The sequence below is a fragment of the Drosophila pseudoobscura genome, chromosome X (genome assembly GCF_009870125.1).
Source record: "Drosophila pseudoobscura strain MV-25-SWS-2005 chromosome X, UCI_Dpse_MV25, whole genome shotgun sequence".
Classification (NCBI taxonomy): Eukaryota; Metazoa; Arthropoda; class Insecta; order Diptera; family Drosophilidae; genus Drosophila; species Drosophila pseudoobscura.
The window spans coordinates 13413693-13427310 of record NC_046683.1 but is presented as its reverse complement, the minus strand read 5'-3'; the positions used below and the strand labels follow the sequence as shown (position 1 = coordinate 13427310).

The window sequence follows — 13618 nt, the reverse complement described above, 5'->3', positions numbered from 1 at the left end:
CTGTTGGATAATTCTGGCTAACTAAAACACTTTGTTTTGCCCACATAATTTAAGGACATTGATGAATAAATGTTCTACAAAATTGGTTAGTTTTTAGTCCTTGCTTTTACTTTATTTAGCTCGATAGCATTGATATGCTACTATCGAGAGGTAATCGATAGATGGCAGTGCCAACAGTATAATTTTTTCGCGGCAATAAAAATAAAAAAATACAATTATCTGTGCAACGGAGGAAAAAAACCACAATACAATATATGTTCCAGTCAATCCCGCGGATCCAATCACCTCCTGCGGACTTACAGTAGCAACTCATGGGTATGTGGCATTTGGCGCGTACGGCGCGCGTTTCAAGATTAAACCGATTAAAGCTCGTCCCACTTTCTGCAGAGTGCAAGCGATGCGGACCTCCGTCCTGCTGCTCGTGACGGTCGAAATGCCAGGACCAGGCAGAGAAGCTCGTCAACAAGGAGACGCTCACTGAGCACCAAGATGACGCTCCAGAAGATCGACCATGTGGCCCAGCCAACTGGGATGTAAGGCGCGGCAAGTTCCTCGTTCAGCTCTTCAACATACAATACTCCAGTTTGATAACGTTGTTTCACCTGCTTCCTGTCCTACAGGATCCTGTGCGACCTTTGCTACCGCACCTAGGAGCTTGCACCGATGCGCAACGACAGCCGGCATGGGTTTGATGGCCTGTTCCAGACCTTGGGCACCACCATTAAGCGCTTCAACTAGGCTATACACTTTCCGGCCCTCGTACTTCCTTCCTTCTCAGATGCAGCAGAAGGTGGAGGCCATGAAGGAGCTCAACGAGGTGCTCAAGGCGCTTACCCTTAATCGACCACCAATTAAGCAAATCTAAGACATTGGCTCATTTTGTTATATATTCCTTGCCATTGCAGTTTCCCATTTGGAGCTCGACAAAGACGAGTTGGACAAATATAGCTGCTTGCAGTTGCGCAGCTACGTGGTGGCATGACAGTGCGGCACCTTAAAGCGCTCCTTGATGCGAATCGAAAATGTTTTTGGCTAGACTAGATGCTCCAGTAGCGTCAGTACTATATATTGGCAATAAAGCTTTGTTTTTACGATATAATTATAATAGAGAGAGAGAGCCAATGACTTACGCCGAGAGTAAGATCACGCACGTTTTCCTTGCTGCATTTGCTGTTCCTTTGCTTTCCCTATTGGTGATGACACGGCGTTATCTGAACGCCAGAGCTGAAGCCCCTGCGATCTAATCCAGGAAGTTCCTTTGCGCCATGTACTGTGTGGTTAGTAGCAGGACCAATAGCATTCTATGAAAAAGGTAAAGATTTTTTGTCAGTGAAAGAATATTACTAATTAGTATTTCGATATACAGGAACTGCTTGCGAAGACTTGGGAAATTCTGCTTTGAAGTGCCTAATAATTCTACATATATGTATGCCTGATTGCGAGGACCATGTCCGACGAATTCGAGTCTGAGGCTTATCCCGCAGAGCTAGAAGAGTTAATAGAAATACTGTGAAGAACATATTAAATATCACTTTAATAAAAAATTGTTAAAACCATTAATAACCCTTTTTTTTGGAAGTTAAAAATAGTTTTTTCCTGTTGAAAAGTTTTTAGCACTGCCTGCGACCATTCCGAACGAACAGAAAGAAACGTTAAAATTCAAACTTCAAATGTTCACTTTTTCAAATTTTCTTTACCATTCGGCATCCCCAAGAAAAAGAAAGTGCCAACTCCGTAATTATTTACTGAAGAAACGTTTGACGGAAGTTTAACGGAAATCCGAGATCATTCTTTTTCAATCGATCTGGCAACGCTTTTCGGATATATAGCGATCGCTATTGAACAGCGCTGCCATTTAGTCAGTACACACCTTTTCCTATCGATCTGGCAGCGCCTTGCGGATCTATTGATGATATTTAAAATTTGAATTTAAATTTGAAAATCAGCCCCTTGGAGTTTGGTACTCTCTCACACTAAATTGACATAATTTCAGCGCCATCAAGAGATTTGTGGCACGATTACGTATGCGGCAAATGACCAACATGTTGCGCCCAGCCAGCACAGCCATAAAAAATGCGAGCAGCTGCAGCAACAGATCCAAATTGCAGTTGGAATAAGCCAAGAAAAAAGGCCAAGGCAAGAAAAGGGCTAGAGGTAGGGATAAAATATGCATGCAAGCAAGCAATTGCAGCGGCATGGTCATATAGAAATTGCAGCATGCATACTAAAACGCACTTTACCGACTACCGACCCGCTACGCCCTGACCTATCCCTGCCAGCGACAGAGATGAAGAGCGAGCTCCCTACATATGTATGCATGTGAGCGCAAAGCGTCTGAAACCCCGGACAAACCTCGATATGCAGAGCCAGAACCCGGCGTCTCGTCTCGTCTCGGTGAATTATTTAAACAAATGACGGAGAAGTAGCAGCAGGAGGAGCAGCCCCTTTAACGTTGCAGGGACAAACATCAAGAGCCCGTTTTTCATCATCACTCTCTCACTCAAAAACGGACAATACACCAGCAGCACCGGCTTCAGCTCCATTCTCCTTCTGCTTCTCCGTCTCCTCCTTCTCTGGCTACTTGTTAGTGGTGCTTCTGCTCAACGATGGTAATTTGTGTTGGTCGTGCGACAAGCGGACTGCAGACCAGGAAGGAGACTGGGAACTGGTAGTCGGGGCCAAGGGCTAACATGTGCAGCGACAAGCGGAAGGCAAACTTCACATATCGTTGACGACACTGGCAGACGGCACAGTGGCACAGCAGCACAGTGGCTTGCGCCCCACAACAAAACTACAGCTTGGCCGAGCATTTACATTTCGGCTTGGAAACCCAACCACTGTCCCACGATGAAGACGTCGGAAGTTGTCCATGGGGTCAGGCAGAGAAAGAGTCCGGGATAGACGTTAGAGCAGTAGGGCATGGGGGGAAGGAGACGGACCTGGGTCCTGGGAACTTATCGCATACAATGCGCATTAGCAGTGTCTACATGCGTCCGCATCAAGTTATTTCCATCCTGTCCAGCGGACAGGACGACGGCTGTTGCATATTTCAAGGGGGTTTTATGTGGAATTCTCTACCTCTCTCTCTCTCTCTCTCTGTCTCTGGAAACATTTTGCCCGCTGCCTAGGGGAAATGGAATTGAAGTGCTTTGCTGTGGCTTGGGAATTACAAGGAATTTAGTTTATATTCGTATTCTTTCTGTTCTTTGGCCCGATATGTTTATAGCCCAACGATTAACCGGTTACACCCTTTTTAGCCGCTGAACTTTTCTACGCTTGGCTCCCGTACAGCTCATACAGTTGGTGATTCTCTAGGGAGCGAAAGGGTCCATAAATACTCGGAAGAACTTTTCTCTCGAAAACGCCAATTGCCGCCTCTTCCGTTGCTGGCTTAGGCGCCGTATAGCTAATTGATTTGAAAGATTGCTTAAGACGGCTAGACTCGCTTGGACAATGTGCACGATACAGAGGAAATATGTTCGAAATATTCCCTCGTTTCGTTTTTGTTAAATCCCACTTTTAAGGCCACAATCAAAGGCACAAATAGCAACACAAAACGATACCATAACGATATTTTTCGATATTTTATTACCAGGCGAACATAAAAAGCAGAAAGCGACCTGCACAGTTTACAGCAGGGGTAAGCATTAACAGCACACTGTTGGTGCTAACAGGCCGCTGGTAGAGTAGCCTCAATGTTAACATAACAGTTGATGTTAGAGCTGTCCGCCGGCACTTGCAAAGGCATATATTAATCTATCGATTTTCGGACTTTAACAACTAGTTTTTGTACCTTCTTTTTTAGCAAATGAAGGAGGCTGTCTTGTGTCTGAATTATGAATTAATTTAAATTATGTTTATTGAACCTAATTTGTTCTTTTTAAGCTCTCATCTCAAACCTTTTTGGAAAGTCATTGAACTGAATAAAATGTTCCTCGTGTTCCACATTATCCTCATCATTACGTGTATTACAACTTCATATTTTCCAAGTGAAGGTTTTTCTTATGCAGTACTGGTCGCTCTATGGTACTACGAGACTAGCTCTTTTGGAAAATGAAAGAACGATTTCTGGCCCTTTCCTTTCGGATTGGCATTCGTTCAACGTAAGACTCGTTTTTAATTGATTCCACTGGATGTTCATTTGTTTAGGGAATTGCAATTTAATTCTAATCCCAATTCATATAGAATTTCTGATTTCTTGGCAAAAATTGCAAGTGGTGCCAACATTCTATGGGATTCTTTGCAAGATTCTATATGGATACCTCAACCTGGAACTATCTTTGTATCTTTAAGGGCTTCCCAATTATGGAACTCCTCAGATTTATCAGAGAATTTGTACTTGGGGATATCCCTGCAAAAGGAACTTCCATTGAGGGCAGGGTGCCCAGCTCTCGTTTAAGTCGCATCTCCATGCTCCAAGCTCCATATGTCTCCACTTATCCCAGCGCCACCTTGTCCGGCTCCTGCCGCTCCTCCCACTTGCAACCACTTTGCCTGGTGTGCACCGCGCCGGCGGCAAATTGCAAAATGGACACAATTTTTGCTGGCTCTTTTTGGTACAGCGTTTCCTTTTTCTTTTTATTTTTTTTTCTAGTTCATAAATATAACTGCTATTATAAATGCACACACACACACACACACATGATGGTATATGTAGGGGAGCGAGTATATATACTATATAGTTTAGATATGCTGATATGCAGGGAAGGAATGCGGGGCGAAGTAGGGTCAGGTCGAGTGGGAGAGCAACACGCATGCAAAACTTTGTATGGGAGAAGGGGACGGGGTCGGGGACGGGAAAGGAAAGGAAAAACCAGTTCAAGTGCTCGGAAAAGTAAAGTCGTCGTCTGCTGACTTAAGTTGTTATAAAAATGCAAATTTTTTACAGCTTTTGCCGTTTCCTAGAGCAAAAGCAGGCAGCGGCAAAAGCAGCACCAGCACCAGCACGAAAGAGCAGCAAGAGGTCCCGGGATACGAGTATATGTATGTGCATGTAGGGATGGATATATAGAACGATAACTATTCCAAATGCTTGTAATGATTTTGTCATGAGTTGTGTTGTAGGCCATGTACAAACCATTGAGTCCAGAGAGAAACCTCAAGCTGAAGGAGGAATACAAGAGCAGAAGGAGCACACCCACCGAAATGATGGACGGGACATGCCATGCACCCACTGAATCCTGAATCCTGAGTCCCGAATCTGATTCTGATTCTGACAACCCTGTCGTGGTCCGAAAATGGCAAAGTTCTTGGCAACCACACAATTATGGTCACGTCTTGGAGCCCAAGGTCTGCTTCTGGCATCAACCACTTGCTATTCACGATTACATGAATACACTCATGGATGCGTACGTATTATAATTCTCCTTCTGGGTGACCACATAACAAATGCACCTACTGTGCGGCTACTTAATGCATTCCCGGCCATGACGTATGTGCCAGGCACTAATTAGCAGTAAGATATGAAGAGAATGGACGCTGCAGAATATCTATTTTCCCATTAAATGAATTGCGGTTGAGCATATTCCTTTGAAGTGGTTATGCTGATGATTCAATCTTCTTTCATGTCGTAGTACAGGTCTTTTGAGATTGTGTCCAAAGCAGCAACTCGACAGCAACAGATTAACAGTGCTGTTACTGTTACAGCCTGTTACTGCATCCAGTTACAGCGCACGCACTGTTACCGTACAGGGATCTGTATGGTCTGAAGGAACCACAGCTTCCACATCACCACAGTGCTCGAACTTTAAAAATAATTGACAAATAAGGAGTGTGCCTTGAGAGAGTATCCGGCAGCGAATGTTTGGCCTCGATCGCTGAGGGGTGGCTCTTCTCCTACTCGCTCTATCCCTGTCTCTCTTATGATAAAGATGGTACAGGGATGCGGGTGGCAGGGTCCTGCGTGCGAGTGTGTGTGTGTCCTTGCCCGTCCTGATGTACGACAGAATTATGCGATAAATGTGCATTTTTGTGAGTTATTCAAATTATGTATGCGCCTCGGTGTGTATCCCCAAAGTCTGCCCTATCTCTCTACCACTCTCTCCCTCTTTGCATCTCTCCTCCTCTTTGTGGCTCTATCTCCATCTCTCTTGTCCCCCTGCTTCCTGTAGCTGTGCTGTGTCTTCCTCTGACCTAGCTCTAGTGTACGGTTCATTTGTGCAAGGTTTGTGCAATTTATGACAGAAGTCCGGGACATCCAGGAAATCCAGGACATGGAAAATATGAAGGCAATAAAACGTTTCAGCCCCCGTGCCCCCAAAAACTTCACAATCCAAACGAGCAAAACAGAGGCATGGGGTGGGAGAGGAAATAGGGGAGTCAAGTCCTTAAACGCATCGTTGGCATCCTGGAAAGGTGTTGTAATGCCCATTAAGAATGCCAAAGGTGCAAACTGTCTTAAGATGCAATGCAAATTAGTTAACATTTTGCAGAGAGAGAGAGAGAGAGACAGCTGGAGTTGTAGACAGATTTTGATTTTAATTTTAATTAAAACTTATTTTGTGGAAATGCCAGGAAATGCAATGCAGAATCTTTAACAATAATAAGCCCTGACGTGACGAAGTGCTGCATAAATTTGTTTTGCAACGAAAACGCACTTGACAGAGTGCTAGAGAGAGAGAGAGGGAGAGAGGGATAGAGCTGGTATGAGATTGAGTAAGAGATAGACATATGTACATATGTATGTGGGTGTACATGAAAAGTAACGGTTACAAAGCCATAAAGCAAATTACATTCTGCCGACGTTCTGCCAACGCGGTCGTCGTCGTCGCTGATGTGTCGAAATCAGAGCGAGAGAATAAGCTGGGAATGAGATAAGAATAGACATAAATAGAGACAAAGGGGGGAGGGAGATGCCAAGTGAGCGACAGAGAGAGAGAGAGAGATGCCTTGATTATGTGAACCTTGGCCAAATGACTTTTGCTTCTTTCTCATTCCGAAGCCTTTTTCGCGGAGGTGGGCGGCTCGGCCATAACGAAATGGGATCATTTCGGCACGTCCCTCGACTGGGAGATACCCTGGAGTAGCCACAAACCAAAGGGTTTTTTGGTGACTTCTATAATCAATAATGATGAGTCGAAAAATGTACAAATTCATTGCCATTTGAATGCATTCGAATCGGGGGAGGTTAACAGAGCAACAGCGCTGTTAACAGCCACGTCCTAACAGCCTGTTACCGCTTCCCACTGTTACCGCTTCCCACTGTTACCGCTTCCCACTGTTACCGCTTCCCACTGTTACCGCTCTCTGACTGCGCTCTTAAGGCCTTCTTAAGACGATCTGAACAGAAGAGAGACTAAAGGACCCGCAGTTAGAACCTCACCCGTAGAAGGTGCCTGCACACACCGGAGGCGCCTGCAACCACAGGTGGAAACTCACATCAATATTCTTCGTCCCTTAAGCAGACAGCAGCCGCCAGCCACGAAATTGGGAAAATTGCTTGGCAACCACACAATTATGGTCACGTCTTGGGACAAAGTTTGCGCCTTGCACTTGATATTCGTGAATAAATTGGGCCCCATGGGCCACCACATGCGAAAGGCACGCACTGTGCTGCATTCCGCTCAGGGTTTGTGGTTGAGTACAGTGCTATCCAATAATAATGCAATACTAATTGGTGACGAAATGCAACTTCCTTTCGGGTGTTGCCTAGTGCTGTGTTGCCACTCAAATAGTATTCCTAATTCTTCGGGTAAATGTCTGCCGGGGGCCACTGATGTCTGGCATACCTGAAGGCACCCTGGGAAAGCTAGTGCAAAGAATGACATGTTCAGCAGCAGCAGCAACCACAACAGCCACAGCGAGAGGCAAATAATAATGCATAAATTGTGGCAAGTTGGTGGAGACGACTACAACGACGACGACGACGACTTCACCACGTTAATCCCTGTAAAGACATTGCCTCATCCTGATTTCCATACCTCTTATTTCCCCCCATACCTCACCCTGATCCCACCCACCCGTGCCGCCCCCCTCAGCCTTTTTTTCCAGCCATGAACCTAAGTGGAACACTTCCTGATATTAAAGATGGGGGAATATGGCAAAGATTTTTTCACTTTACAGCGCGGTGAGAAAACTTTTTAATTATCTGAGTGTGGGCGTGTGTGGGTGTGTGTGTGTGTGGCAATTAAAGCCATATAAAAAGTTCTCTCTCTCTCTCTCTATGTCTGTTTGGCCCCGTCAGCACCAATCAACTTCATCCTTGTCTTAAGCTGAAATTAAAATAACTTGGGTTTTGTGCCCTTCCGCCTTGCAACAAAACTAAGGACAAGTGGCAGCAGCAGCAGCAGAAGATCCTGGCTGGAGAGAGCGGCAGAGAGAGGAGAGTGAGCCTTTAATGGGTCACAGGGTCAGCTTTAAGTGGCACACAGATACACAGATACACATGGGCTATGGTTCAGTGTTCAATTCAATTTCCATTCAATTCAATTAGATGGGGGAGGATTTAATTGAAATGCCATTGCCGCTGCCACAGCCACAGCCACAACCGAATAGCCGCATAAAGTGGGATAATAAGCCGATAAACGAAGCTCCAGATACCCTTCAAATTCAATCAGAAAGGAAGAACATGCCAGGCAAGATGGGAGAACCTTTGATTCCGAATACCCTCTTGTAAGGGCATTAACAGGGGAAAACTTTTCAATGCCTCAGCACAAAATGCTGTCCAAACATTTTTCCCCTGCAGACGACTCTGCTAAGATTCCTTGGTCCACCCCCCCCGTTACCGAAATTGATGTCAATTGATATTGATAATCCATGCATTATGCGCGATAAACAAAGTTAATTGAATCAAAGGCGATGCCCGGTCTGGGTCGCACCAGTGTCTCAATGGGGGACTCAGTGGTAATGGCTCGCTCTCGCGCTCGTTCCTTCCTCTTTGCCTAATGCTAATGGTGCGTATGAGCAATGTGCGTGAAGCACGAAATGCCATGCCAAATGAGATTAGAGCTCAGATTGTATCAGTGTCTCATCGATACGTACATTAAGCGACATTAACTTGGAATCGATTGATTAAAAGGCAATGGGCAGACATGTGCTTACTTGTTTTTCCACAGAAATTATTCGGATATTCCAGGGACCTCAAGGGTACTCTAAAAAAAATTGAAACAATAAGTAATTGTGGCTTGAGAGAGAATCCGGCACCGAATGAGGTGAGGCTTGGCTCTCTGATCACACTCCGTTAAGTCTACAGACTCGGTTACTTTCTGGTAACTCTAGAGACTCGGTTACTCTCTGTTAACTCTACAGACTCGGTTACTCTCTGTTAACTCTGCAGACTCTGTTACTCAAGTGGCTTTCCACCGAATCCCAAATGATTTCAATTACTTTCGTCTCTCCATATCCGGTCCGTCCAATGATGGTAGAAAAGGTGATCGCATATTATTATTTGGGAATAGGGACGGAATTTTTGGACAATCCTAAGGCCCTTCTTACAGAAGTGATTCCGTCTAAGTGAATCCCCATTTCATCTCTTAAGGAGGTAGCGCAGCTCTGGCCTGGCCTGGCATGGCATGGCATGGCAGTGACAGTGGGTCAGGGCTACACACCACCTGCCAGGGCGTCAAAATTAAAAAGTTTCGACAGCGCTTCAGCAACAATTTGAGAAGTTTCTTGATGCTTGAAATGAACAATAGTTTTAAAATGCCACCAACACTGGGATAACTGCCGACTGGCTGGCTAGGAGGTGCCAGCAGGGTGCCAGGGGGAGGGGGTGCCACGGATAATGGGGCCCGGGAGTAGAGGATCCCGAATAATGGGTCCAGAAAGGAGCAGGAGCACGAGGCTTGGAGGCACGGGCACAGTTTTATGAGCTTGGGCAAAAAGTTAGGCAACAATTATTTTTTGTCGTGGGGGTGGGTGGAGGGGGAGGCGGAGGGGGAGGGGGCACAAGTAAAAATACGAAAAATCTACATGACACTGAATGAGTTTTCAAAGTTTTCCTCTGCCAGGGTAAAGAGAGAGAGAGAGAGAGAGAGATAGAGACAATGGTTGAAGAGAGACGAACGCATTAACAGTTTGAATGTGTGTCTAATGCGAAATTCGGAGAATTCCTCCACCTATTCCTCCTCCCAACCGAACACCTCTTCCAAAATGCACTGTCAAAGCATATACGCACTGAAGGAAACATCCTGGGCAAAAACTCTCCTCCCTACACTGAGAAAAAACTGCTACATACACTGCGATACGATTTTCGAGTAGAATGAACTTTAATCATTAAGAAAACTTGGGTATATTCCATCTATATGCTTCTAGGGGAATTCAGAGGCCATAACAGTGACACTGCTCAGGGCAACAGCTGTAACAGAGCGGCAACAGCGGTGATAACAGCCTGGTAACAGCGCACTGTTACCGCTCTCTGACAGCTCTGACAGAGAAATGTTTTCAGACCTGGAACTTCTAGGTTTTGCTGGCTTTTAGAGTCAACCAAAGAACTATTGTATCTGTAGAGTATAGCTTTGAACTGAACTGGATTGAAGGATAATGCATTTGAGCATTTATCTAGAGAGTTTCTTTAATGTATCCACAAAAAATTGTGCTCGACATCGGGTTTTCTTAATACCAGTAGAAGGTGGTACAAGTGCTGGACATAACAGAGGTCTGCACGTCATTTAGATAGAACTGTTTGGCTATAAAGACCCATGTTGATCGATCGATAACATATTGTACAGCCAATAAAGTCTCGTGTTTCTTTCAGTGGAGCTCTGCCTTTACCTGATACTCTGTCGACTTGCCTTCTGCTTTGTTTCTACTCCCTTCTACCTCCTATTGTCCGTACAGCGCCTCCTATTTCCGTGCTGTAGCCCCTGATTTCCTTCGATGCCTCCTGTTGCCACAGATCGTTCTTCTTTCACACATGTGGACTCCATCTACAACTCCACCACTGGGCACACTTCCTTCTGCCTCTGTCTGCCCTTCCTCTGCATGCCTCTGTGTGTGTGGCACGGTCTTTGTCTCTGTCTGTGTATCTGTCCTTCGGAAACGGAAAGAAATCAGGGACACTTCCCCCTTGCAGGGCGTGGGTGGGGATGAGGTCTCCAGTTGTCTCTTCTCTGTTCGTTTTAAAACTTTGCGCAATTGTAATTATTTTTCGATTTGCATGCTGCAGTTTTTGCAGTTGTCCGGCAACTTTGCAACAACTGTGAAGGGACGAGAGCGTAACACAGTGGGGCACACAATAAAACTGGCACTTTCAGCTGCCACTTGCAGCTGCAGCTGCAGCCACCGCCTCCTGCTGGATGGATGGGAAAATGCCTGAGCAAATGTTTGGCTTTGTTCGCTTAATTACAAAAATTGCAAAAGCTTCAAATAATTTTGATCAGCTTTCTCCTGCAGTGCCGCCGCTGTTCCTCCTGGACACACAGGACGCTGGACAGGACACCATATGAGGCCCGAATCGAGAGCAGGGGAGGGGCTGAGTGCCAGGAGTCCGATGAAAGTTGTCCAAATGTGGAAGAACTTTGCCACGCACTTGGTCACATTGTTTGAGTTGATAGAGGGGCTGCAGAAGGGCGGAGGAGGTAGGTGGCAGGAGAATGTAGGAGGAGGAATGCAGCGGGAGGCTTCAAGATGGATGCAAAAAGGGCGGAGAACGGTCCGAAAAGAGTTAGGGAGCAAACTGCAGAAGCTGCAGCTGTTCTTGCAGTGGCACGGAGGCAGAGTGTGCCTCCATGTGGTGCCTGTCAAGTGTGCGGGTGTGTGGGGGTATGTCCTGTGGTCATCAGCAGTCCAGGCCCGTCCACAGTCCACAGAAGTTGGAGCAACATCATCATCAAGAGCCAGAGCATTGAGTGCATGTCGGAAGTTGTGGAAGGAACAGAACAGGGGGCATGGCCATTGCTAGGGTTACGGGTTACGGGTTACGGGTTACGGGCTTGTGACCAAAAAACTGGCACTATATCTTCCACTGGGGCAGAGGAGGGAGGGGGCCCCCAAATGTTGCCAATGTGACAAGAATTTTTGGGGAAAAACCAGCTAAAAAGGACAACAGCAGCAGCAGAGAGCATTTTCCATGAAAAGAAGTTGAAAAAGAAAAGCGTTTCCAGGAGAAGAAAGATTACTTTTTTGATAGATTTTCGTGCAGATCCAAATTTTTGATTTTGCTTTTGACAATCTACAGAAAGCAGGCACAAGTATATGACATTTTTGGGAAAACCAAAGCCAAACCAAAATTTCGAAATAAAAGATTAAACTAAGGAAACCTTTCTTTATGCGAGGACCTCAAACATAATGCCCAAAAGCGGGGAGACCACACCCCAAATCCCGCCTAAGCCTCGCCGGGTCCAGCGGCAAGTGTCGGATGTCCAGACCCAGACGACTCCCCAGGAATCCTCCAGTGACTTTGAACTTGACTCCGAGGGGGATGAGTCTCTTCAGGCGCCCTCGGACCAGAGCGGTTTCTACGTCTCCCACGAGGAGTCGTCTCTGGGGGTGCGCCCGGACTTCAGGGATGTCTCCTACGAACGCCGAAAGAAGAGACTGCGCCGCCGTCTCAAGAAATGCTTCTGCTGTGTGGATCTCCGGGTGGGCTGCTGTTTCATGGGGTTCTTTGAGCTGTGCTCCTCGGCGATATGCCTGGTGCTCGGTGAAAGTAATTGAATGAAAGGGGCTTCTATGTGGATAGCGATATGGATACCACTTCCTTCTTTCCAGGTAATTGGATGCTGTATATAGGCCGTATCGGATATATGGCTTACCTCATCGGATCGGCCATGCTGATGGTTGGCACCTTTTTGGTATGCTTTCTGGCCATACAAAGGGTCCTTGATGGCAGTCCTGGTCTCTTTCGCAGGAATGGCAGTGTCTCGTTAGGATCTACCTCTTCACGAACGTCGTGCATCTCCTGCTGTGCCCCCTGTTCATCCTGCAGCACGGCCTGAAATCCTGTTATTATTGCTATTACGAAATCGTTATCCTTTCTTTTCTTTTACGTAGCGTCCACACAATCTGTTGACATATTTTTCAGTCTTGCTAATGCACTTTTCTCACAGTACTCGGTCTGTATTCTGGGCTGGTGGCCTACTCCTACCTGTTGCAGATCCAGTGGCGGCATTCCCGCTTCTACATGCCGCATGGCAGGATTGCAAGGAACGACATACGGAGGAGCCGATGGGAGGATATTGAGGGAGTGCAGCCGGCCGTTGAGAGCCAGGAACAGGAACAGGAACAAGCACGGGAACTGAGCCAGCAGCACAGCCAGAGCGATATGGATCCTTCCAATGAGCAACAATCAGTGTTGTAAATGTCAAAAACTGCATTTAAATATGTTTTTCATTATTCAATAGAAGTTATAGCCAAATCAGATCAATTCCTCTCCACCTTTCCCGCTGTGCAGGCCAGCAGCTCTAACAGAGGAACGGCTCTGTTAACTTCGTAGGCTAACAGCATGTTACCACTCTCCGTTAACAGCCTGTGACCGCTGCCGTTTACAGCACACTGTAACCGCTCTTCGGTAGCACTCGTGATCCACACGGCTCTCGAGCGGCCTAAACCGCACTCCGACTTTAATTCCTTTTACTCATCGCTGAGGCACTCCTATGTACATCTACAATTCTATCCACCCGCCCTCCTACAGCCACCTGCCTTGTCTTTTTTGTTGTCTCAAGCCAGCGGATGGACTTTG

At 46.2% G+C, this 13618-nt stretch overlaps 1 protein-coding gene and 1 long non-coding RNA gene across 3 annotated transcripts; both read left to right on the top strand.

Moving 5' to 3' along the window:
* Positions 1–123: 123 nt before the first annotated feature.
* Positions 124–1556, top strand: LOC6901430 (uncharacterized). 2 transcript variants are annotated; one of them, XR_004470396.1, is made up of 5 exons: positions 124–315; positions 388–533; positions 621–817; positions 906–1312; positions 1367–1556. It is a non-coding gene; the product is annotated as an uncharacterized lncRNA (long non-coding RNA). The 2 variants fall into 2 exon arrangements; XR_001452788.2 differs by having other exon boundaries at positions 621–1312.
* Positions 1557–12114: 10558 nt separating this feature from the next.
* On the top strand, positions 12115–13299 carry LOC6901431 (uncharacterized). Its single transcript, XM_002134081.3, has 4 exons — positions 12115–12586; positions 12649–12731; positions 12788–12926; positions 12987–13299. Exons 1-4 carry the CDS (start codon positions 12226–12228, stop codon positions 13235–13237), a joined length of 834 nt encoding a protein of 277 aa, XP_002134117.3. The 5' UTR covers positions 12115–12225; the 3' UTR covers positions 13238–13299.
* The last annotated feature ends 319 nt before the right edge of the window (positions 13300–13618 follow it).

Excerpts from the sequence above, each read along its gene's own strand:
- LOC6901431 (XM_002134081.3), top strand. The coding sequence starts at position 12,226 with ATGCCCAAAAGCGGGGAGACCACACCCCAAATCCCGCCTAAGCCTCGC. Across the intron at positions 12,732-12,787 it reads TGATGGTTGGCACCTTTTTG|GAATGGCAGTGTCTCGTTAG; the intron begins GTATGCTTTCTG and ends TCTCTTTCGCAG. Across the intron at positions 12,927-12,986 it reads TATCCTTTCTTTTCTTTTAC|TACTCGGTCTGTATTCTGGG; the intron begins GTAGCGTCCACA and ends CTTTTCTCACAG.